At 34.1% G+C, this 23,352-nt stretch overlaps 3 protein-coding genes across 4 annotated transcripts; all 3 read right to left on the reverse strand.

Annotated features, from left to right (window-relative positions):
* Positions 1-1,607: 1,607 nt before the first annotated feature.
* On the reverse strand, positions 1,608-5,668 carry Slc5a12_3 (sodium-coupled monocarboxylate transporter 1). The gene is made up of 10 exons (XM_054235981.1): positions 5,223-5,668; positions 4,750-4,909; positions 4,168-4,285; positions 3,946-4,013; positions 3,672-3,823; positions 3,089-3,229; positions 2,918-3,026; positions 2,475-2,855; positions 2,244-2,401; positions 1,608-2,008 (listed from the first exon to the last, which is right to left on the reverse strand). The coding sequence occupies exons 1-10, from the start codon at positions 5,474-5,476 to the stop codon at positions 1,642-1,644; spliced, it is 1,908 nt and encodes a 635-aa protein (XP_054091956.1). The 5' UTR covers positions 5,477-5,668; the 3' UTR covers positions 1,608-1,641.
* A 2,162-nt stretch (positions 5,669-7,830) lies between these two features.
* LOC105210203 (sodium-coupled monocarboxylate transporter 1) lies at positions 7,831-11,936 on the reverse strand. Of its 2 annotated transcripts, XM_054235983.1 has the most exons (8): positions 11,716-11,936; positions 11,442-11,601; positions 11,023-11,140; positions 10,843-10,910; positions 9,670-9,821; positions 8,909-9,114; positions 8,424-8,842; positions 7,831-8,366 (listed from the first exon to the last, which is right to left on the reverse strand). In XM_054235983.1, exons 1-8 carry the CDS (start codon positions 11,934-11,936, stop codon positions 7,962-7,964), a joined length of 1,749 nt encoding a protein of 582 aa, XP_054091958.1. In that variant the 3' UTR covers positions 7,831-7,961. The 2 variants fall into 2 exon arrangements, with proteins under 2 accessions (XP_054091958.1, XP_054091959.1); XM_054235984.1 differs by lacking the exons at positions 10,843-10,910; positions 11,023-11,140.
* A 588-nt stretch (positions 11,937-12,524) lies between these two features.
* LOC114803707 (sodium-coupled monocarboxylate transporter 1-like) lies at positions 12,525-17,779 on the reverse strand. Its single transcript, XM_054235982.1, has 8 exons — positions 17,425-17,779; positions 17,182-17,341; positions 16,891-17,008; positions 16,717-16,784; positions 16,355-16,506; positions 13,619-13,824; positions 13,136-13,554; positions 12,525-13,078 (listed from the first exon to the last, which is right to left on the reverse strand). The coding sequence occupies exons 1-8, from the start codon at positions 17,643-17,645 to the stop codon at positions 12,674-12,676; spliced, it is 1,749 nt and encodes a 582-aa protein (XP_054091957.1). The 5' UTR covers positions 17,646-17,779; the 3' UTR covers positions 12,525-12,673.
* Between the last annotated feature and the right edge of the window lie 5,573 nt (positions 17,780-23,352).

The following is a 23,352-nucleotide window of genomic DNA, read 5'->3' on the forward strand; positions in this document are numbered from 1 at the left end:
GTTGCGGCATAATCAATTTTTTCCACAAAACATATTTTTAAGTGAAAAAGTGAGAAAACAAATTTCGTCAAAACTACTAAATTGCAACAATACAAAAAATACAAAAAAAAAAACTAAATTTAGTTTAGCTGTAAACAAACGTATCACATAAGATATCTGTACAATTTAATTATACATTTACAATATATACATTTCCTTTTTTTGTAAATAAAGAGTTTAAATATACAAAAGAGAAAAAATACAATTTGTAATAAGACAAAACTTTAATCACTTAAGTAAATTTGTGCAAACATTAATCACTACATATCGCTCATTTACATGAATAGTGTCACAACTCAAAAAAGTCGATTTTTCAGGAGAGCGTTTTAAAGTTTTCAATTTTCTCTTATTTAGCAAATATAAAAAAATGCCATAAGTGTATCGAACAAACTAGTGGCATGTAATATATTTAATAAAATTATGAGCATAAGTGGACTAAAATAGTGTACTGAAGTTTTGCCATAGGCGTAAACGGGACCCCTTTTGAATTATGTCGTGAATTCCATTTTCACAAATATTGTTCTAACACAAAATATGTCGTTCTTTCTCAAAAGAAAACCAACTTCACCCTGTGACAATATGTGTTGTAACTCAAAATATGTCTTTCTTTCTGAAAAAAAAACATGCATAATTCTGGCACAACTGAGATGTGTCGTTGTTGTGGTTAAAAAATAATGCACCATAACAAGTTTAATAACGGCACATTCTTATTTCACGGTTTATTTTTCTACACATCGGAATGAAATTCGTGTACAATATGGACGATGAAATTGCGCACATTTCTGCATACTTAACTCAAAATTCGTGTTTTCTGAGTTATGAGACTATTCATGTAAATGGGCGATATATACATATATGTATGTTGCGCTCAACAAAGTTGTGTCCTCCGGAAAGGATTCTTGCTTTAACTTGAATCAAGGTTAGATGCGATCTGGTTTACAATCAATAACTCCAAAACATGACACGGATAATAGACTTAGAGCTTTTGACACAGTCAATCACAAAACGCTACTAGAAGACATCGAACAATCTCCGCTACCTCCAGGGTTGAAGAGGTGGGCCAGGAATTATCTGAGTGGTCGCCAATCATGCGTAACGTTTCGAAGTCAAACATTAAGCAAAGAAGAATTAACCAAGGGGTTCCACAGATTGGTGGCCTATCCCCTTTACTATTTAATTTTTACATCTCGAAACTCCCTCAACCACCAGAAGGAGTCTCAGTTACCTCTTACGCCGTTGATTGTACGAAATTGACGTCGGGCAATGGAATCGATGACATGCGCTCGATAGTAAACGGCTACCTTCTCGACCTTCTCGCCTCTTTACTGCTGAGAGCCTAACACTCCCACCTACCTAATCCACAGCGACCCTATTCACAAAGTGGACGAAAGAGTACAATCTAGACCGGAATATTTCAGTCGAGGACATTCCGACTTATCTTAATTATGACTTTAAGCACTCATTATAAACCTAAGTGATCAAAGTTTCCTCTCTCTCTTTCTCTCTTTGGCATTATATTAATTTAGGTAGGAGAGTACAATTTTTAACGTATAAAATTAAACAAAATGTTTTAATTTATATTCATTAAACTAATTGATTTTATTAATTGCTATTTTTGAAATTTTCGGGCATTGGAATTGTTGTACCACCATTGGTTTCGCTCTCTTCTGTTGCAGTGGGTGTTTTCAGTGGTAACTCTTCCATTTCCACAGGTGTACTTCGTTTGATGAAACGTCGTACGAATGGTGCGTAAAGGTGTGGATCAATTTTATCGGCTTCATCACGTCGCCAGATATAGCTAAGCGGAATGGCCAATAGCCAGACAAGTGAAACTCCAATAACTTTGTACCAATAGAAGGAGATTTCGTAAATGGAAAATTCACGATTGCTACCAAAAGCTGTGGTAACCTTTGGCTCCTCCACTCCCTGTGCGAGCATTTGTAAGCCAATGTCATTCGTAGTGTTCGAGCTGAAAGAAAGAATATAGTCATAAGAAAATGTATATTGTTCAGTTTCTTAAAAACTGTATGAGACATTGGAATTTGTATTGAGGCTGTGTAGAATTAACGTGGGTCGGGTCAAGGCAACCATATTTGGAAACGTTCTTTAACTATGGGAATGGTTTGAATGTTTTAAATGAAACCACTCACCTACCTCATATATACATATGTACGTGTATGCATTTATAGTTGAAGAGAACTTACATAGATTTCAAAATTACTTGTAAATTGTGTGCAGCACATCCTTCAATATTCGATGGCAACGGTGCGTAACGGATGGCGCCTTCTTTAGCTCGCATTTGACCATTAATGATAATCCAAAACATGCTTAAAATACTGAAAACAATCGAAGCAACGGCCACCTTTTACAACACAAAGAAAACCAAAAGATAACTTTATTATATTTTGGTGATTACAAGAAATTCAGCGACTCACCTTGCCGTTGGTTCGCGGCACAAGCATACCCAGCAAAAAGACACCGACTACAGAGCCAGTATTGATGCCTGTAATTGTTATTACCAGCTGTAGTATGGAATCGAAACGTTCTACCATCATACCACCAGCCACACAATAGCAACCCATTGCGACAATAATGATCTTCATTATGAAATTGGCACGTGCTTCTGTGTGATATTTCTTAATATGCGGCCTAACATAATCGAAATACACCACACCGGCTAGGGAGTTTAACATGGCGGACATGGAGCTAAGTGCGGCGCTAAAGACGCAGGATATGAATAAACCAGGCATGCCAATCAGATGACCCATGATATCTTGTACAAAGAACGGCACCATTTTATCAGGCTTATTGACCAACTGAAAAGAAGGTAATTAACACTTAAATTCCATATTATCTTTGATTAAATGCTGAAACGTACGCCTGCTTTGATGGGATCACAATCATGATAGTAGGCAAACATTACAACGCCAATGAAAACATTAATGGTCATCACGACTAAGAAGCCAATGCAACTTAACCAAAGCGCTCTGTAAATATGCAAGAAGTGTGAACCATTATTTTTGATATCTTTATATTAAGCGAAACTTACTTTTGCGCATGCTTTAGAGACGGTAAAGAGACAATACGTTGTACGCAACTCTGATTTAGACCTACATGACCGGCCCACATCATAATGCCACATATGAAAGAATTCCAAACTGTTATGCGAGTGCGTGGATCGGGTGAAAAGCTATGCAATTTTTTTTGTTTAATATCAACCGTTAAGTATAAATTTAAATCTATCTTAATAAGTCATTAACATATCTATATTCTATGTAGAGGGTAAATTGTAAAATCAAAACTATAAAATCTTGATTTCTTAGAAAAAGATAATTGCAATTAAATAACAATGAAAAAAAAGTTTCTGTCTATCAAACTACATTCCGGTATATATTGCTTCTTTTTCTAAAAATTATAAAGATCGAAATCTAAGTAAAAAAGCATATCCTATTCAATAAGGTATGAGAGTACTGAAATCAAGCTTGTTATCGTAAATAAAATCACATATTTTCTAGACTCTGTAAGAAATTCATATTTTTTTTTTGTAACTAAACTACCCATAAGAGAATTATTGTAGCTCTTAACCCACACTATTAATAATAAATTTCAAATTTTATTTTTTCCTTACTTACTTTAGATCCAAACGGCCACCTTCAGCGGCATATTCAAAAACTTGACCCAATCCTCCTGTCTTTATGGTCCCCAGGATGCCCACCAATATCACAGATGAAAGCATAATGCCGCCCTGCAACACATCAGTCCACACAACAGCTTTGATGCCGCCCTACACAACAAAAACATTTGTTTGCCAAAGCAAATGAGTCAAAATTTATTCTACTAGGCAAATAAGAGAGATTTAAACTCAATTAATCTCCCTTAAGTAAGTATTGTATTGTATTCACTTACTAACATTGTGTAGAAAACACAAATCGAGCACACTACACCATTGATCACGTGTATATTCAAACCAGTCACTGTAATGTAAATTATAGAGTTATATATTAATGTACGATATAAAAGTTTAATACAGTTCACTTGCGCTCTTTGCTTTGAGTTTTCTCTTAGATATTACGTATACGCAGAGTACACAAGTAATTAAGAACAAAGTTTTATTAAATAATATTGTACCTTGTGCAAATGCCAGGGCAGGAATGAATATAATTACTGGTAATAGCAGAAACGCATTCAAGATAAATGTACTCGTAACAAGCTGTCGGGTGCGTTTGTTGTAACGTTTTTCTAGATACTGAAAGAATATACGAAATATGAATAAATTAGTAAAATTACTTTTTGAAAAGTAAAAAATGCATTTCAAATAAATAATTTTTATGTTATGTATAGCACATAATTAACATTTTAACTTTTATTTTTCAATGTACAGCATTTGCCATTCTGTGATTTAAACACCTTGGTAGCCACACCTGCGGCGAATCTCGTGAATTGGCTAGAATTGACATTAGCCGACTCAAGAATTTTGTAACTGATTCCATGCGCTTTGTAGAATAGTGAGGATCTTTCTGTTCCATTAGAAGTTCTTTGATATCACAGAACAGCGCGGAAAACGGCCCAATTGAGACCTTTCGGCATATGCAGAGATCTACCTACTAACCTAACATATCATCTGGGTTGGTTATGCCAATGATGTTGTTAATATAGTTTTGAGATTGAATATTTTTTATGTATTTATGTATATTTCGCATATTTTATTACCTCATAACAATTGAAAATATTGTTTTCATAGAAGACTGGTATAACAACGTAGCATAGTAATGGAGCCACCACAATCATGGACACCATAATGAAAAAGTGATTGATACCAAACGAATAGCTCTCGGCAGGAACTGATGTTATGGATAAGGCAGACAATTGACTAGAATATAGAAATATAAAGAATTAAATAATATACAAATACATAGGTATATTCTTATTTGATACATAAATAAAAACTATTAGTTAATTATATTTAATTAAAATAATTGTTAATTAGTCACATCACTTTCTGAACAAATCTTGTATTTTACTTAGTATCGAAGTTGTTTTTTATATTAATAAAGCTATATAACAATTTCATCTTTCATTACTAAACCCAATTCTTAATATTTGAAGTTAGTTAGACATGTTAAATAAATAATTTAAAAAAAAATTAAAATCTAATGTTCCGCGATAACAGATTTAAAACTCACCTTGCGACCAAAGATATTGCAATCGGTATGATTTTCATACGCTTGCCACCCATCAGGTACTCATCGGTTGTATTTTTCGACTTTGAGAAGAAACCAAAGAATATACCAACTGCCGCAGAGGCGGCTAACATCAAAACGAATACCACATAATCCACGCTACCGAATGTGAAATTTCGACCAGCCGCCACAGTAGCAGCAGTAGTGGTTGTCAAAGTCTCCTTAAACTCAGGAACTATAGTGGTGGTGGTAGACATTGTGGCCAGTCTTTAATTTATATATATAAATGTATCACTTCGCACAACACTTATTGCAGAAAATGCAACATAAACGTACACAAAGTCTTCAATATACACTTTTAGTATTTACATTCCTGTTCAGTATTTTATTGCATAACACACTTCACTAAAAAATTGGCACTACCGAGAGTTCTTTTAGACGTTACGGCTCGATTTAAACATAGAGATGTTATGTAGATGACTTTCACTTAAATACTTGACACATTTGTATCTTATCTTGTTGAAAAGGAAAATCTTATCACAATATTTAAGACATAAAGCCTTAAACTAGTATGCACTTGTAAATCACTTGAATTAATTTGCGAACTCGTGCAATTAGTTCATCTTAAATCTGCATATCTGATATCTACATACATATACAGTGGAACTTCTCTAACTCGAATCACCATAATCCACAAAAAAAACTTCGAGTTAGAGAGACTTTGAGTTATAGAATTCCCATTAAAACATAAAATTTTTCAAAAAACTGTAAAATATTGATGTATATAGAGTTTTTTTTATACGTTTACTACGCATAAAGTTTTATAAACATTCGTTAAAACATGTATTCTGTAATTTTGTTTGTTGCAATTTGCTATTGTTTGACTCTTGTTTTGTCTTGTCTTGTCTGTATCTCATGCCTTTGTTACATGATTTATGCAATCCATAAGTGTAAAATATTATTTTATGTACGCCTACTTACGATATAGAGGCCTCTTTTAAAATCCTGCCCCGATAGTAGAATTTTAAATTTTGTATTATGCCCTGGTCGGTAAGTTCGATTTATGGAAGGCAATTTGTATAAAATTTGATTTCTATTGCCAATTTAAGGGTTCGAGTTATGGAGATCTTCGAGTTATAGAAGTTCGAGTTATGGAAAGAAATTTCTATGACATTTGATTTCTAAACACTATTGCCAATTCAAAAGTTCAAGTTATGGAGTCGAGTTCGAGTTATGGAAGTTCCACTGTATATGTTCTGTATAACTGTATGTATGTGAATTTGGTGTGAGAAAAATTATTAATTTATCATTATTTGAGCGTTGAATTAGTATGTACAAATATATCTATATTACTGATAAATATTTCAGGCGTTTGGAAATAAATTGGTTCGTGACGTCAGAACAAAAGGAGTCTACAACTGGCTACAATTAAATGCAATGAAAGTTTGACAGCTCATTTCATTTATGTCGTACTGTCGCCCCAACTAGTTTTAGAGTTTGATTATGGTATATAGAGTGTTTTGTCTATATATAAAATAGTATTTCAGCATGTCATTATATTGCACCATTTAGTCAAATTAACTATTTTGTAGTACTTTCATCTGCTTATCTCATTTTATTTGACTTACAGAAGTGAATTCTTAAATAAGATAAGCAGGGGTAATTGCTTAGACCTCGTCTATTACCTGTGAAATTATTTTTGAAATAAATAATGATATCGAAGTAAAAAGGTCCTGATGTGGCGATGTATATATGCATAGAGAAATATCAAAGATGAATTCCACATTTGTTTACGCAATTGCTTACTCAATGAAACATATAGATGCGTACATACATATGTGTGTATGTCTTTTGCTTGAGATTGTGATATGGCGTTAAAGATTAACATGCTTCTTGACGCTTTGTTGAATCTCATAAACATCTGTATACATTTATTTTAAGTCAATATAATATTAAAATTTAAAAGCTAAGTAAACACACGTATACAGTACGTCATATATACAGTTTTTAATTAAGTATGATAATTATGCTGATTCATGATGAAGACAGTGTCTAAAACCGTTTTGACGATATTGCCTTTACTCCTACATATGAATAATCTAGTATTTGAATTATAATTTATGACAGAATTTCAGTTTAGATATAAAAATTGTTACAACGAACCCGCAGCAAGGATTCAACGCCCGATTCAAGAACCGATTTTCAGGTTAGATCGATGATTAGGTTATGTCGATTCCCAATGAAAATATACCAGTTTAGAATTAGAAATGTTTAAAGCTTTATTAATTATTAATTCACTTTGTTTAAAAATGTATGCTTTATTTATAAATAATAATAATACACAAGACATATAAAATGCGATGAAAACGAAGAAGTTGTATTACATTAGGCCGAATTCAATGTTCAACTGGTGCAAACAGTTGACATTTCTCTTTTATATTGATTTATAAAAATATTCTTTGTAACGTTTTTTTATTGATATAGCGGAAAATGAGTGCTTCTAATTATATTTTTTTATTGTAAGTGTATTATCATTGTATTTGACATAATCAAAGTCGCCGGTTATGCGTAGCTATCAGCCTCGTTAGATTGATACGAGTACACCATGGTCTTAGGAAATATGTACTCAATTTTTATTTGTAATGTCATTATAGATACTTAATATTAATTACATTTCAATAATTTACACTATATATTAACACTTGGGAATTTTAGTTTTATTTGTCTTTAAAATTACGCTCTCTATATAATTACTTTCTTTAACTCTGGTAATTCTTCGGTGTTCGCTAATTTATATTTGTAAAATGGATGTATCACAGGTGATAATAGTTTCAAATCTAATTTGAAATTTTTCTCCGCGGGCAAAATATAACTGAGTGGCAAGGCGACAAAGAAAACGATTAAATTGCCCACTGTAACGTACCAATTGAAAGAAAGATCAAAAATATTGAAACTATCTTTTGCTGATGGAGTCTGTAGATTGATGGAGGTTGTAGACGTAGCATTGAAGAAAAATGTTTCGTTAGTATTGTTTGCGGGACAATTTTCCACCGAGGAAGGTAGAGCACTATATTTTAGACGTCCTTGTGCACCCACAACAATTACAATCATCGAGACCATGCTTGCCACTACCGACCAAAATGCGGCCTTATTTGAAATATACATTATAATATGTTTAACAAAAAAGGAATATTTCTAACTTACTTTGCCATGCGCACGCGGTACCAACATGCCCAACATATAAACACCGAAAACCGAACCTAATGTTACGCCTCCAATCGAATATGTCACTTGTAATATAGAAGAGAATTTCTCCACTATGAAACCGCTAATAATACTGTATACACCACAGATACAAATAAATCCACGCATAATGAGGTTAGCTCTCCTTTCAGTGTGTTTTATACGAGGTTTGATATAATCCATATATACGACGCCAGCTAGAGCGTTCAAGCTAGCCGACGTGGTACTCAATGCCGCACTGAAAACACTGGAAATAAAAATGCCCGGCATGCCCTTGAGATGACCGGCTATATCCTGTACAAAGAACGGCATCATTTTATCCGCTTTCTGCACATAACCTCTAGTGAGCGGATCACAATCGTGGTAGAGTGCATACATGGCTGTTAAAGTAAAATATTTTAAATTGTAAGATCTAATAATATACGGTTTAAAAAATTGTCACTCACTTATGCCAACGAAACAATTAAGTATCATTATTACGAAGACACCAATTCCGAAAAGCAACAGTGAACGTCTCACATGCCCTAGAGTTGGCAGCGCCACGACTCGCTGTACACAGCTCTGGTTTAAACCCACATAGGCCGTCCACAGCACGAAGCCACTAATAGTGGTATTCCAAAAGGTTATGCGAGTTCTGGCATCAAAAGTGAAGCTAAAGTGTTGGTAGATGGTACATAAGATTAGAAACAATGACATAATAGTCTTCATTTAGGAAAAAATAAAATAGTTATTATTAATTACTTATATAAAAGATACATATTAGCCCTATTATGACTTATAATACTTAATTCTTATATTTATGAACTTTAATACGCAGTGAAGTCCTCCTTTGATATTTGTATTCGTATCAACTGTTTTCTGGAAGCGATATCATCTTATAAGATTATAGTTATAATACGGAAATATTGTTATTATTTTTATATCGATTCAAAACATTCTCAAAATAATTTTGAAGCTCCGGGTCCATTCCGGTAAGGTAGAACCGACAGTCGTGGGAACAAATACTATGGAAATTCTTATATTCGGTTTAAGGGAGTCATAGGAATGTTTATATATGAAACAAAGCTTGTTTTTTAGTTAAGGGAATATACCAATCTTTTTCTTCTACCCTCGCAGTGCTACCAACGACTGTTAGATTGAGAGATTATAGAAATATACTATTCTAATTGAGTACATTTGATATCGCTTTAAAATATATTAATCTTACTTAACATCCAAACGACCGCCTCTAGCGGCTATATTGATGACTTCATTAAATCCGCCGACTTTCTTTGTTCCCAAGAAACAGACTACCGCCACGGATCCGATCATTATTGCACCTTGGAACACATCCGTCCATACAACAGCCTTTATTCCACCCTTTTTTACGAAAAATTAAAGGATTAATAGCCAAATAAAAGTATTCAACATATACATACAGATCATTTCAATTAGCATTGGAAATTTACGAAATTGATGAAACGATGAAACAATTAAAAAATAATGATAAATTTAAATGCACAGACAAATGTATATAAAAAATAATAATAAAATTACGGAAATCATTAGGTATTAGGAATCCATTAGGTATTATTACACTAACTGATTATATTAGGTCTACAACTTTGCTTCCGCCGTTTTCCAATAGATGTCTATAGGGTCAAGCACTGGTCGATTAAATCGTTTTATATCGATCTTGGACATTTGTGTCCACATTAACCCAAAAAAATATTTGTAGAGATCTGTTTGCATCCCAAACTTATTTTCAATTGAAAATGTCACTTTTTGAGTCGAATTCTCAAGGTTTGCGGGAATGTCTCTAGGGTCAAGCACTGGTCGATTAAATCGTTTTATATCGATCTTGGACATCTGTGTCAACATTAACCCAACAAAATATTTGTAGAGATCTGTTTGCATCTCAAACTTATTCTCAACTGAAAATGTCACTTTTTGAGCCGAATTCTCGACATTTGCGGTAAATTTTGCTTTTCTTTTTCAATTCAAAGAAAAGTGCGGCTGAGGCTCATCGATATTTGTAACATCGACATTTGTAACCGCTTTTATACAAAAAAAAAACTTAAATTTACAAAAAAACGGCGGAAACAAAGTTGTAGACCAATAATATATACACTTTAAATCATATCTAAGTTTTTGATTAAGTAAGTCTGTAAATTACTGGAATGAGACTAAGTTCGATGCAATGAATGTATTTAACCACTAATTTCGATACTTTTGTTATTGTAGCGTTATTTTGCAAATAATTTTCAAAAATTTTCTGGAATTCATGTTCTTTGCTTGCATATTAGTCCGGGTGCGTTTCAGCTAAGTAGACCCGAGTAAAGTTATGTAGCTACTGTTCTTACTATTTAAATTATTATTTATTTACTTTATTTAAACTTACCAACATTGTGTAAATTACACAGATCGAACAAATATAGGTATTTATCAGATGTATATTACTTCCCGTTACTAAATGTAAAAACCAAATGCTGTATTATTATTCTGATATTGGAAAGTGTTCTTAAATATTATTATTATGTTTGTTTACATTATAGATCCTATAATGTAACTTCGTACACACCTTGAGCAAATGCGAGGGAGGGTATAAATATGATAACTGGCAGCCATAAAAAACTGGTAAACATGAAAGCAAAAGTTATTAGATTGCGGGTGCTACGATTGAAACGTAGTTCCAAATACTAAAAATATAAAAATGACATCAAAAAATGTAACGACTTAAATATACTTTTTAGATTTAATGATATTGCAAACTGAAGCGGTTGTGGAAGACTTTCAGTCAAAATTTAGAAAAATATGTTCCGAACTATTTAACAATTAAATTAATAAAATAATTGTAATGTTGCAAAAGGAACTTCAATTCTATACTTTGCAAACTAGGTTGGCCGTTAAAAATGAACTTGGTTTTATAAAAAATGTTGGCATTTGATTTAATAATAAATGCACTAACACTCATATATATTTATTAATATGTCAGCATACCTCGTAACAATTGGACAGGTTGTTATTATAAAACACAGGAATTATGATCCAACAAAGCGTCGGTATTATTATTAACAACGAAGCCAAACTGAAAACCCAGTTAATGCCAAACGAGTACAATTCCGCTGGTATAGCCATCATCGAAATCGCGGACAACTGGCTAATAATAAATAATTTAAGAAAAGAAAAACATAATTTTGATTTTATAAAAATGATTTATTATTTTATACTAAAAAACTTAAATTAGACCTTATTTACTTTACGAAATGAATACCTGGCTACAAGTGATATCGCAATCGGAATTGTTTTCATTCGTTTACCGCCGAGCAAGTATTCTTCCGTATTATCCGCAACATGTCCAAAAAAGCCGAAATATACACCAATAAGCAGTGAAATGCTTAACATAAATACGAAAACGGCATAATCGACGGTACCGAAACTAAAACCGTGAAACTGATGAACGACGGCCCCGAGTGTATTATTTTCGACGGACATCTCGACAGAACAGAAATAATTTCGAAATAGGTTTTTTAGTATCTTGCGGATATCTAGTATACCGATTTGACAGATTTGGATGATTTTCCTTTTGTAATTTAGTTATATAACCACCATAACTAGACCGAGACAAGTGCTAGTCATTCTTTATCTCTGTGCTTAAATAATAATTACTTAAATCAACCGATAATTAGGTTATGTCGGTTACCAAATGAAATTAAAAAGTTTATAAATAGAAATGTAAAGCTTTTGTTAATTCACTTTGTTATACTTTTTTATATTTATGCTTTATTTACAAATAATAAAAATACACAACGCATATAAAATACGTAGAAAACTGTAGAATATTATATGATGCCGAATTCAATGGCAATCGTTGTTAAACTAATGAAAGCAATTGTGATTTCACTTTTATAGCATTTTATAAAAATATTTTTCGATACATATTGCTGTGAAATTAATAATTTTTATCGACACGTTAAATAAGTACATCTAAATTATTTTATTGTAAGTGTAGCTCATATTATCAATACATTTGACATAATCAAAGTTGCGCGTTATGCAAAGTTATCAGCCTCGGTATATTGATACGAGTACACCATGGTCTTAGGAAATATGTACTCAATTTTTATTTGTAATGTCATTATAGATACTTAATATTAATTACATTTCAATAATTTACACTATATATTAACACTTGGGAATTTTAGTTTTATTTGTCTTTAAAATTACGCTCTCTATATAATTACTTTCTTTAACTCTGGTAATTCTTCGGTGTTCGCTAATTTATATTTGTAAAATGGATGTATCACAGGTGATAATAGTTTCAAATCTAATTTGAAATTTTTCTCCGCGGGCAAAATATAACTGAGTGGCAAGGCGACAAAGAAAACGATTAAATTGCCCACTGTAACGTACCAATTGAAAGAAAGATCAAAAATATTGAAACTATCTTTTGCTGATGGAGTCTGTAGATTGATGGAGGTTGTAGACGTAGCATTGAAGAAAAATGTTTCGTTAGTATTGTTTGCGGGACATTTTTCCACCGAGGAAGGTAGAGCACTATATTTTAGACGTCCTTGTGCACCCACAACAATTACAATCATCGAGACCATGCTTGCCACTACCGACCAAAATGCGGCCTTATTTGAAATATACATTATAATATGTTTAACAAAAAAGGAATGTTTCTAACTTACTTTGCCATGTGCACGTGGTACCAACATGCCCAACATATAAACACCGAAAACCGAACCTAATGTTACGCCTCCAATCGAATAGATCACTTGTAATATAGAAGAGAATTTTTCCACTATGAAACCGCTAATAATACTGTATACACCACAGATACAAATAAATCCACGCATAATGAGGTTAGCTCTCCTTTCAGTGTGTTTTATACGAGGTTTGATATAATCCATATATACGACGCCAGCTAGAGCGTTCAACCCAGCAGACATGGTACTCAAAGCCGCACTGAAAACACTGGAAATAAAAATGCCCGGCATGCCCTTGAGATGACCGGCTATATCCTGTACAAAGAACGGCATCATTTTATCCGCTTTCTGCACATAACCTCTAGTGAGCGGATCACAATCGTGGTAGAGTGCATACATGGCTGTTAAAGTAAAATATTTTAAATTGTAAGATAATAATAAACGCTTTAAATAATTGTCACTCACTTATGCCAACGAAACAATTAAGTATCATTATTACGAAGACACCAATTCCGAAAAGCAACAGTGAACGTCTCACATGCCCTAGCGTTGGCAGCGCCACGACTCGCTGTACACAGCTCTGGTTCAAACCCACGTAGGACGTCCAAAAAATGAAGCTACTAATGATGGTATTCCAAAAAGTCATGCGAGTTTTGGCATCAAAAGTGAAGCTGAAGTGTTGGTGGATGGTACATAAGATTTAAAACAGTGGCGTAATAAACTTCGTCGATTAAAAAAGGAAATACTTATATTTCCTTATAATTATAATTTTTATACTCTCGCAACAAAGTTGCTACGACAGTATAATAGTTTTGTTCACATAACGGTTGTTTTGTAACACCTAAAACTAGACGAGTTAGATATAGAGTCATATATACGAACGTGATCAGGGTGACGAATAGATTTGAAATCCGGATGTCTGTCCGTCCGTCCGTTGTCCGTCTGTGCGTCTGTCTGTCTGTCCGTCTGTCCGTCTGTGCAAGCTGTAACTGGAGTAAAAATTAAGATATCTTAATGAAACTTGGAACACATGTTCCTTGGTGTTGAGAGGGTTGCTTTCGAAAATGGGCGAAATCGGACCATTGCCACGCCCACAAAATGGCGAAAACCAAAAAGACATAAAGTGTCATAACTAAGCCATAAATAAAGTTATGAAAGTAAAATTTGGAATAAGACTCAGATTTTTTTACAAAATGAAAAATAGGCGTGGCATCGCCCACTTATGGGTCAAAAACCATATCTCAGGAACTACTCGACAGATTTTAATGAAATTTGATAAATAACACTTTCTTGACACCCTGATGACACGGGTGGAATATGGGCGAAATCGGTTCACAACCACGCCTACTTCCAATATAACTCAATTTTTATTCCGTCTGAATCCTTCACTTTATCATGTATACATAAGAAGATAGCGGAATAAAACTTTACACAAATAGTTCATAACATCTCTGACTTCACTTGTGAAAAAATTGTCGAAAGCTGACAATAACTTTTCAAGGCCACAGATATCGAACATGTTGAACTCAGCGCCTAAGGGTAAATTTTAACCGAAAATTTGGGTAAATCTCTTAGATAATTTAATGTAATTCAGAGGAAATTGTTTTCTTCTAATAGTGTTCTGTTAAAAAAATTATTAAAATTGGGTCATAACATCTCCTAGCTCCCATATACCTAATTATAGGTTTTTCAAAAATACGGTGGGCTTTATTCCACATACATGTATTGGTTAATATGTGAGATATCTTTACAAAATTAAGTGAGCGTATAGTCTTGGATATAGTGTACCCTGCTGGTGAAAATGAAAGAATTACCTCAGCCCTCATATAGTATATATTACGATTTTCGTTATTCTATTAAACTTTATGCCGAAAATTTACCCATTTGTATGTTTGTAAGTTTCTTCAATAAATTGCGAGAGTATAAAATGTTCGGTTGCATCCGAACTTAGCCTTTCCTTACTTGTTTTTATTTATTTATTTTTGAATTGCAACACCTAACCCAGCAGATTAAATAAATTAACAAAGGAACTACTTTTATTATAATTTATTATTTTTATACTCTCGCAACAAAGTTGCTATAATTTGGATGTAATTTTTTTGGGGAAGTGGGCATGGCCCCGCCCCCAAATAGATTTTTTGTATATATCTCGCCAACCAATAAAGCTATATAAACCAAACTTTCTGCAGTCGATTCTCTTATGCACCCCACCACACACAATGAAAATAGTTTAAATCGGATAATAACCACGCCCACCTCCCATACAAAGGTTAGGTTGAAAATTACTAAAAGTGGGTTAACTCACTAACGAAATACGTCAGAAATACTAAATTTTTCAGAAGAATGTTTTACAAAATAGAAAATGGCTGTGGCATCGCCCACTTATGGGTCAAAAACCATATCTCAGGAACTACTCGACCGATTTCAATGAAACTTGGTTTGTAATAGTTTCCTTACATCCCAATGATATGTTGCTAAAATAGGACAAATCGCTTCACAACCACGCCAACTTCCTATATACCAGAACTTTGAAGATCATCTGAATCGTTTACTTTACAATATATAAAGTAAGCACTAGTGAAGATATCGGTGCAGAACTTTGCACAAATACTATTTTTATAGTGTGGCAGCCCCATTCTAAAAATCGGCCCCATATATCGAACACGAGAACCTCGGTGCTTCTAACCTAATATTATGGTTTCCAACTTTCAATGGACTTTATACAATATATATGACGAATATGTGGGTCAAATTGTGTATTATATAATATAAATAAAGTTAAATAAATAAATTGCGAGAGTATAAAATGTTCTGTTACACCCGAACTTAGCCCTTCCTTACTTGTTTTTAATTAATTATATAAAATAAACATATTATCTAGATTCAGATTCTTAATTCTGGATATTTATAAAATTTAGTCCACAGAGAAGTCCTCCTTTGTTATTTGCCTTTATATCAACGGTTTAACAGAAGTGATATAATCTCACAAATTATAATGATAATACGGAAATCCTTATATTCGGTTTAAGGAGTCATAGGAATGTTTGTATGCAAGACAAATCTTGTTTTGTTAAAGGATTATATATATGTATATCTCCTACCTTTGGTGTTGTAAGCTGCTACTAACAACCGTTTGATTGAGAGATTATAGAAATATTGTCTTCTAATCGCTAATATCGCTTTAAAATATATTAATCTTACTTAACATCCAATCGACCGCCTCTAGCGGCTATATTGATGACTTCATTAAATCCGCCGACTTTCTTTGTTCCCAAGAAACAGAAAAGCACCACGGATCCAGTCATTATTACACCCTGGAACACATCCGTCCATACAACAGCCTTTATTCCACCCTTTTTTACGAAAAATTAAAGGATTAATAGGTAAAAAAAGTGAAAATGTACGAAATGTATGAAAATTTATGTACGTAGGTTAACATATAAGAAATATAAATAAAATTACGGAAATAAAACATAAGAGAAGACTATCCGTTTCATTTAAGTAGACCCGACTAAATTTATGTATGGTATGTAATATTTTTTATTTACTTTATTTAAACTTACCAACATTGTGTAAATGACACAGATTGAGCAAATAAAGGTATTTATCAAATGTATATTGATTCCCGTTACTAAATGTAAAAACAAAATGTTGTATTATTATTCTGATTTCGGAAAGTGTTCTTAAAAATTATTATTATTTACATATTTTATCTTATAACATAACTTTATACACACCTTGAGCAAATGCGAGAGACGGTATAAATATGAAAACCGGCAGCATTAAAAAAAGCGTAAACATGAAAGCGAAAGTCATTAGATTGCGGGTGCTACGATTGAAGCGTAGTTCCAAATACTGGAAAAATAAGAAAACACATATGTATATATAACATTGCAATATGGACTTCAATTCTATACTTTGCAAACTAGGTTGTCCTTTAAAAAGAAAATTGGTTTTATAAAAACATTGACTCTTTATTTTAATTAACACACTAATACTTTCATACTTTTATTAATATGTCAGCATACCTCGTAACAATTGGACAGGTTGTTATTATAAAACACAGGAATTATGATCCAACAAAGCGTCGGTATTATTATTAACAACGAAGCCAAACTGAAAACCCAGTTAATGCCAAACGAATACATTTCCGCTGGTATTGCCATTATCGAGGCCGCGGACAATTGACTAATAATTTAAGAAAAGAAAAACAAAATACAAAAACGTAAGTTAGCCCTTATTTCGTAAATTGAATACCGCTTCACACCGACCTTGCTACAAGTGATATCGCAATCGGAATTGTTTTCATTCGTTTACCACCGAGCAAGTATTCTTCCGTATTATCCGCACCATGTCCAAAAAAGCCGAAATATACACCAATAAGTAGTGAAATGATTAACATCAATACGAAAACGATATAATCGACGGTACCGAAACTAAAATCATGTAACTGATGCACGACGGCACCGAATGTAGTATTTTCGATGGACATCTCGACAGAACTAAATAATTTCGAAAGAGTTATTTAGTGTTTTGCGGACGTCTAGTAAACCGATTTACATCTGCCCAGTCGAATAGGCTTTTAATTAATGGATGATTTTACTTTTGTAATTTAGTTATAAAATCCCTATACCAAGATCAGACGCGTGCTATATATTGTTTTTGTGAATAAGTATGTATGTATTTGTGTCGTGTATAGGGTGCTAAAATATTTCATCTTATCAATTTAAGACTTTCATAAAATTTTCATCACGTATTTTAACATATAAAGTTACTCGAATTAGATATCAAAGCGATTTCTTATCGCTACTGGAAGGCTTAAAGAGTAATTACTTAAATCAACTGCAGATAAATCAAATGAAACTTCAATCTTCTGGTGAAATTCAGTAACATTGTAGACAACTGGGGCGCATACTTACATATGAGTGTAAATTTATTAAGTCTATTATTATATATGATAGTTATAAGGAAATAACTTATAAAAATATATGCATCTATGAACGTCATACGAAGCATGTACACATTTTGATAATGCAAAATGACTTTACAAAATGAGTAGCTATTTTTGCAAATATATATATACTACGTGTGTGCAATATATTTTATTATTCTAATTTTTATCTCTGAATAGAGGTTCTAACAAATAAATAAGTATTTTTACTTTCACTCATTGTTGATAAGGAACTATTCCGGATCATAATGAATGAATTTTTTGGAGTTATTCTTTTTTTCCTTTTTTACATTTTTAGGAACTGAGTAGAAGAAACTTTTGACACAAAATTAGTGATAATCTTGAGTAAATTACCGGTTTCATGGATAGTAAGCATCTCATCTATGCCCATGCATATCCAGCATGATACATTTACATGAAAAGGCTGTCGGACCAATGGGCCCTGCGGTTGCTCTTCCTCTTCTTCACTGGCGTAGACAACACTTACGCGGTTATAGCCGAGTCCACAACAGCGCGCCGCGCATCTCTCCTTTTGACAGTTTGGCGCCAATTGGTAAGACCAAGTGAAGACAGGTTTTTCTCAACCTGGTCCTTCCATCGGAGTGGAAGCCTCCCTCTTCCTCGGCTTCCACCAGCGCGTACTGTATCGAAAACTTTCTGAGCTGGGGTACTTTCGTCCATTCGAACAACATGACCTAGCCAGCGTAGCCGCTGTCTTTTTATTCGCTGGACTATGTCTATGTCGTTGAATAACACATACAGCTCATCATTCCATCGTCTGCGGTATTCGCCGTTGCCAATGTTTAAGGGACCATAAATCTTCCTCAAAACTTTTCTCTCGAAAACTCCTAGTGCCGTCTCATCGGATGTTGACACCGTCCACGCATCTGCACCGTAAAGTAGGACGGGAATGATGAGGGACTTGTAGAGTTTGGTTTTTGTTCGTCGAGAGAGGACTTTACTTTTCAATTGCCTACTCAGTCCATAGTAGCACCTGTTGGCAAGAGTGATTCTGCGTTGGATTTCAAGGCTGACATTATTATCGGTGTTGATGCTGGTGCCTAGGTATACGAAAATATCTACAACTTCAAAGTTATGACTGTCAACAGTGACGTGGGAGCCAAGACGCGATTGCGCTGACTGTTTGTTTGATGACATGAGATATTTCGTCTTGTCCTCGTTCACCACCAGACCCATTCGCTTCGCTTCTCTATCCAGGCGGGAAAAAGCACTTCGGATAAAAACCATAAGGCTACTGAAAAATGCTGTTCAACTGATCAAAATATCGAATCTTACCCGTTGAACCAGTTTCGGAGGAAGTGGAGACTTTTCTATCGACTCTGAAAGGTGATGACCACCTGGGTTTCAGGAATTTACAAGAAATTCGATTCAAACTGGTTTTATTTTCAAATTCAATAATTTAGTAGTAAACCGTTTCGTACGTGGTACACGTTTGGTACATATCGGACTAGTTCATTTTCATTCAAGAGTTTCTGAATGTAAATAATTATATTTTGTAAATAAATTAGTATTTCACTGTAAAGCAAAGCAAAAGCTTTAAAACAACTTAATTTGGTAGCCGGTATATGTACATACAAATAATGTACTCTGTCGTTACTTGCAGCACTATTTTTTCACGCAATATTTCGCACAGACAGACACAAATTTTCAGATGCTTCATACAATTTCAATTTCAGACTCGTTTCATTTATGGTATTTGCAGCTGCAAGCAGCCAAGGATGATTACAACAAGAATATGCGATTACATTTACATTTTATGCCATATATATACCACAATTCATACATACATGTAAGCTGCATGTGTGCCAGAGTTCAGTTACAATATAAAACCAAAACAATAAAAATTAATGATTTCTTAAAAAGTCAGCAATTGTAAATTGTAAGCAGCGCAAAAACCTGAAACATTAAAATAACAAAATTCGGCAATAAAATCAAAATCCTTTCACTTTTAGCCACTGCAAAAACGACAACGATGCTGCTATGGTAGTCGAAGCATCAACACCATCAACAGCAACAACTACCAATGCAGCAGAAGATTCAGACCGCGCACCAAAAAAGGCGAAAAAGCTTGCAACTGCTTGCTACCCATATGTATATTCATTGCAATAATTGTACGAACATATGGCAGCATTGATCGCGTCATCAGTTCAACATTGCATGGCTGTTGTTTTTATAGGCCGCACAAATTACACATTTTGCTACAAACATCTACATATGCATAAGTGTCGACTGTGAACGCAACAACATACGCCAACATAAATTTTCATGTGAGATTGTTTTTTTGGTGCTTTTTGCCTGCAGGAATATACACGTGCGAAACCAAAATCTTTAGCATATAAAATGTCATAAATTTGTGAAGGCAGTTCATTTTAGGTGGGATATTCATAGCGATCGTTAATAAAAAACTAAAAAAATATTTGCTTTATTTTCCTTTAAACTCTCAGAGAAGCATATCAAGGGCTGAAAGGGTTGTAAACGAATTTTATGTAGACAGAAATATACAAATCAAAATTACCTTTTATGCCTTGGTCCCCGGTGTTGCAGTTATTATAATGAATTTTTTCTACCTTGGAAACAAACTTCCACTTCTGCGAAGGGGAATCAGTGTTTTAAACAAATTGGGTAAAAACGATGTTCGCATTAGTCTCTGCGAATAATTTTTTCCCATCATCATGAGATGAAAATTCGTTCAGTCAGAAGAGATGATGGCCTATACAACTTACGTTTGTGATATTTTCCGATTTACTTAAGCGCAAAGTCACGTGTGAGACATTTCTTGTACATCATCGGATCAAGATGTTAGAGTGCTTAAACAATGCAGCAAAATGTTAAAGGCAAATATAAATGCTATTGGACTAGTCAGAGGTTCCTTTGTCTATGTATTAACATATTGCTCATACGCCACGGAAATTATTTTATAGCGGGTTTCCAAAGTACTAAGAGGGTACTAAGATCATACACCATGCCGTTCTCACGACAGTCGATTCTATGTAACCGGAACTGATCCGGGACTGATCCAAGGACTATAAAATTGGCAGCATTTCTCAAAATTATTTGTGGAACAACAACAATCATCCACCATAAATTTATGGACACAATTTTATTTCGATTTTCAATTGACTATTAATTTTCTTTGTATTTTGTATTGCATATTCTTTAATTTTATGTGTATCAAAACTGGTATTAAATGATTTAATTCCATATTAACAATATTATTAATAGAAGAATTTGCATACTTTTTAAAAACGACTATACAAAATCATTCTCAATTTAAATACATCAATGCGTTTTTTTGCGAAATAACGCATTTTTATGCAAACTGCACAGAAATCAATAAACTAATTTGCATAAAAGTACGTGATAAATTAGTCGCGCTAGTAGCTTTAGCATCCAAAGAGTTGTAATCAAATTTGTCTACACAGAAGCATTATTTCGATTCTTTGTAGTATATTAATGTTGCAACATATTAATTTGGTTTCTACTGCATTTTAGTTATTTTTAAGTGTTTCACAAGTTTTCGTTCTCTGATTGCATGGCGTAATTGCTTAAAATTGATTTGTGTTGTGCGAGTATCTCAAAGTCATTACGAATCTGAAGTATACCAGTCACACTTTAGTAGAAATTACAATTAATTCATGAAAAAATCAAAGAATCTTGACTGGCGTAGACAGCGCTCACGCGGTTATAGCCGAGTCTACAACAGCGCGTCACGCATCTCTCCTTCTGGCAGTTTGGCGCCAATTGGTTATACCAAGCGTAGCCAGGTCCCTCTCCACCTGGTCCTTCCATCGGAGTGGAGGTCTCCCTCTTCCTCGGCTTCCACCAGCTGGTACTGCATCGAACACTTTCAGAGCTGGAGCACTTTCGTCCATTCGAACAACATGACCTATCCAGCGCAGCCGCTGTATTTTTATTCGCTGGACTATGTCTATGTCGTCGAATAACACATACAGCTCATCATTCCATCTTCTGTGGTATTCGCCGTTGCCAATGTTTATGTTTAAGGGACGATAAATCTTCCGCAAAACATTTCTCTCGAAAACTCCTAGTGCCGTCTCATCGGATGTTGACATCGTCCACGCTTCTGCACCGTAACGAGAAATGAGAGACTAGGTTTTTGTGCGTCGAGAGAGGACTTTACTTTTCAATTGCCTACTCAGTCCATAGTAGCACTTGTTGGCAAGAGTGATTCTGCGTTGGATTTCCAGACTGACATTGTTATTGCTGTTAATGCTGGTTCCCAGATAAACGAAATTATCTACAACTTCAAAGTTATGACTGTCAACAGTGACGTGGGAGCCAAGACGCGAGTGCGCTGACTGTTTGTTTGACGACAGGAGATATTTCGTCTTGTCCTCGTTCACCACCAGACCCATACGCTTCGCTTCCAATCTGGAAAAAGCAGAACTAACGGTGAGGGTGTTGTTTCTAATGATATCGATATCATCGGCGAACGCCAGTAGCTGTACACTCTTATAGAAGATTGTACCTTCTCTATTTAGCTTTGCAGCTCGTATTATTTTCTCCAGCATCAGGTTAAAGAAGTCACACGATAGTGAGTCACTTTCTCTGAAGCCTCGTTTGGTAGTGAACGGCTCGGAGAGGTCCTTCCCGATCCTGACGGAGCTTTTGGTGTTGCTCAACGTCAGCTTACACAGCCGTATTAATTTTGCAGGGATACCAAATTCAGACATAGCGGCGTAGACATACTAGTCCGACGTATTACTAGTTGTAGCGTTAGCTTTCCAGCTTTCGTAACCCGACTGTGTTAGAAAATTGAAAAATATGGCATGCAGAAAACAATAAAATTGTTTGACATATGAATAACCGAAATCCAGATTCCTAATTACTAATTAATTATAGAGAAAATATATGTAATACACTATATATTATATAAAAATCTTTATATTATATACAAATAAGGTTTTAAGAAAATTGTCATATGCCTGCATGACAGACATAAATGTAAATATATATATGTATGTACATATATACTTGTACATTAAAGCTGATAACACCATTGAGCTACAAGCTGCCATATTATGCCAGTTTAAATATATATATGTTTGTTCACTAAGCCAACTGGGTAGCTGGGTTAATTACTGCCGCAACATTCCATCTACAGGCAAGAGTTACATACGTAATCGCCGTAAGCTCGCGGGTTTGCTGCCCAGCCAAGCCAGACTCAATGCCCCATAATTAAAATACAATACATTTCGTAGGAAAA

The sequence above is a fragment of the Zeugodacus cucurbitae genome, chromosome 2 (assembly GCF_028554725.1).
Source record: "Zeugodacus cucurbitae isolate PBARC_wt_2022May chromosome 2, idZeuCucr1.2, whole genome shotgun sequence".
Classification (NCBI taxonomy): Eukaryota; Metazoa; Arthropoda; class Insecta; order Diptera; family Tephritidae; genus Zeugodacus; species Zeugodacus cucurbitae.

Excerpts from the sequence above, each read along its gene's own strand:
- LOC114803707 (XM_054235982.1), bottom strand. The coding sequence starts at position 17,645 with ATGTCCATCGAAAATACTACATTCGGTGCCGTCGTGCATCAGTTACAT. Across the intron at positions 16,507-16,716 it reads GTGTCATTTACACAATGTTG|GGTGGAATAAAGGCTGTTGT; the intron begins GTAAGTTTAAAT and ends TTCGTAAAAAAG. Across the intron at positions 13,079-13,135 it reads TACCACGTGCACATGGCAAA|GCCGCATTTTGGTCGGTAGT; the intron begins GTAAGTTAGAAA and ends ATTTCAAATAAG.
- Slc5a12_3 (XM_054235981.1), bottom strand. The coding sequence starts at position 5,476 with ATGTCTACCACCACCACTATAGTTCCTGAGTTTAAGGAGACTTTGACA. Across the intron at positions 4,286-4,749 it reads ATATTTTCAATTGTTATGAG|TATCTAGAAAAACGTTACAA; the intron begins GTAATAAAATAT and ends ATATTCTTTCAG. Across the intron at positions 3,230-3,671 it reads GGTGGCCGTTTGGATCTAAA|CTTTTCACCCGATCCACGCA; the intron begins GTAAGTAAGGAA and ends AAAATTGCATAG.
- LOC105210203 (XM_054235983.1), bottom strand. The coding sequence starts at position 11,936 with ATGTCCGTCGAAAATAATACACTCGGGGCCGTCGTTCATCAGTTTCAC. Across the intron at positions 11,602-11,715 it reads GCGATATCACTTGTAGCCAG|CCAGTTGTCCGCGATTTCGA; the intron begins GTATTCATTTCG and ends ATTTATTATTAG. Across the intron at positions 8,843-8,908 it reads TAATTGTTTCGTTGGCATAA|CCATGTATGCACTCTACCAC; the intron begins GTGAGTGACAAT and ends TTACTTTAACAG.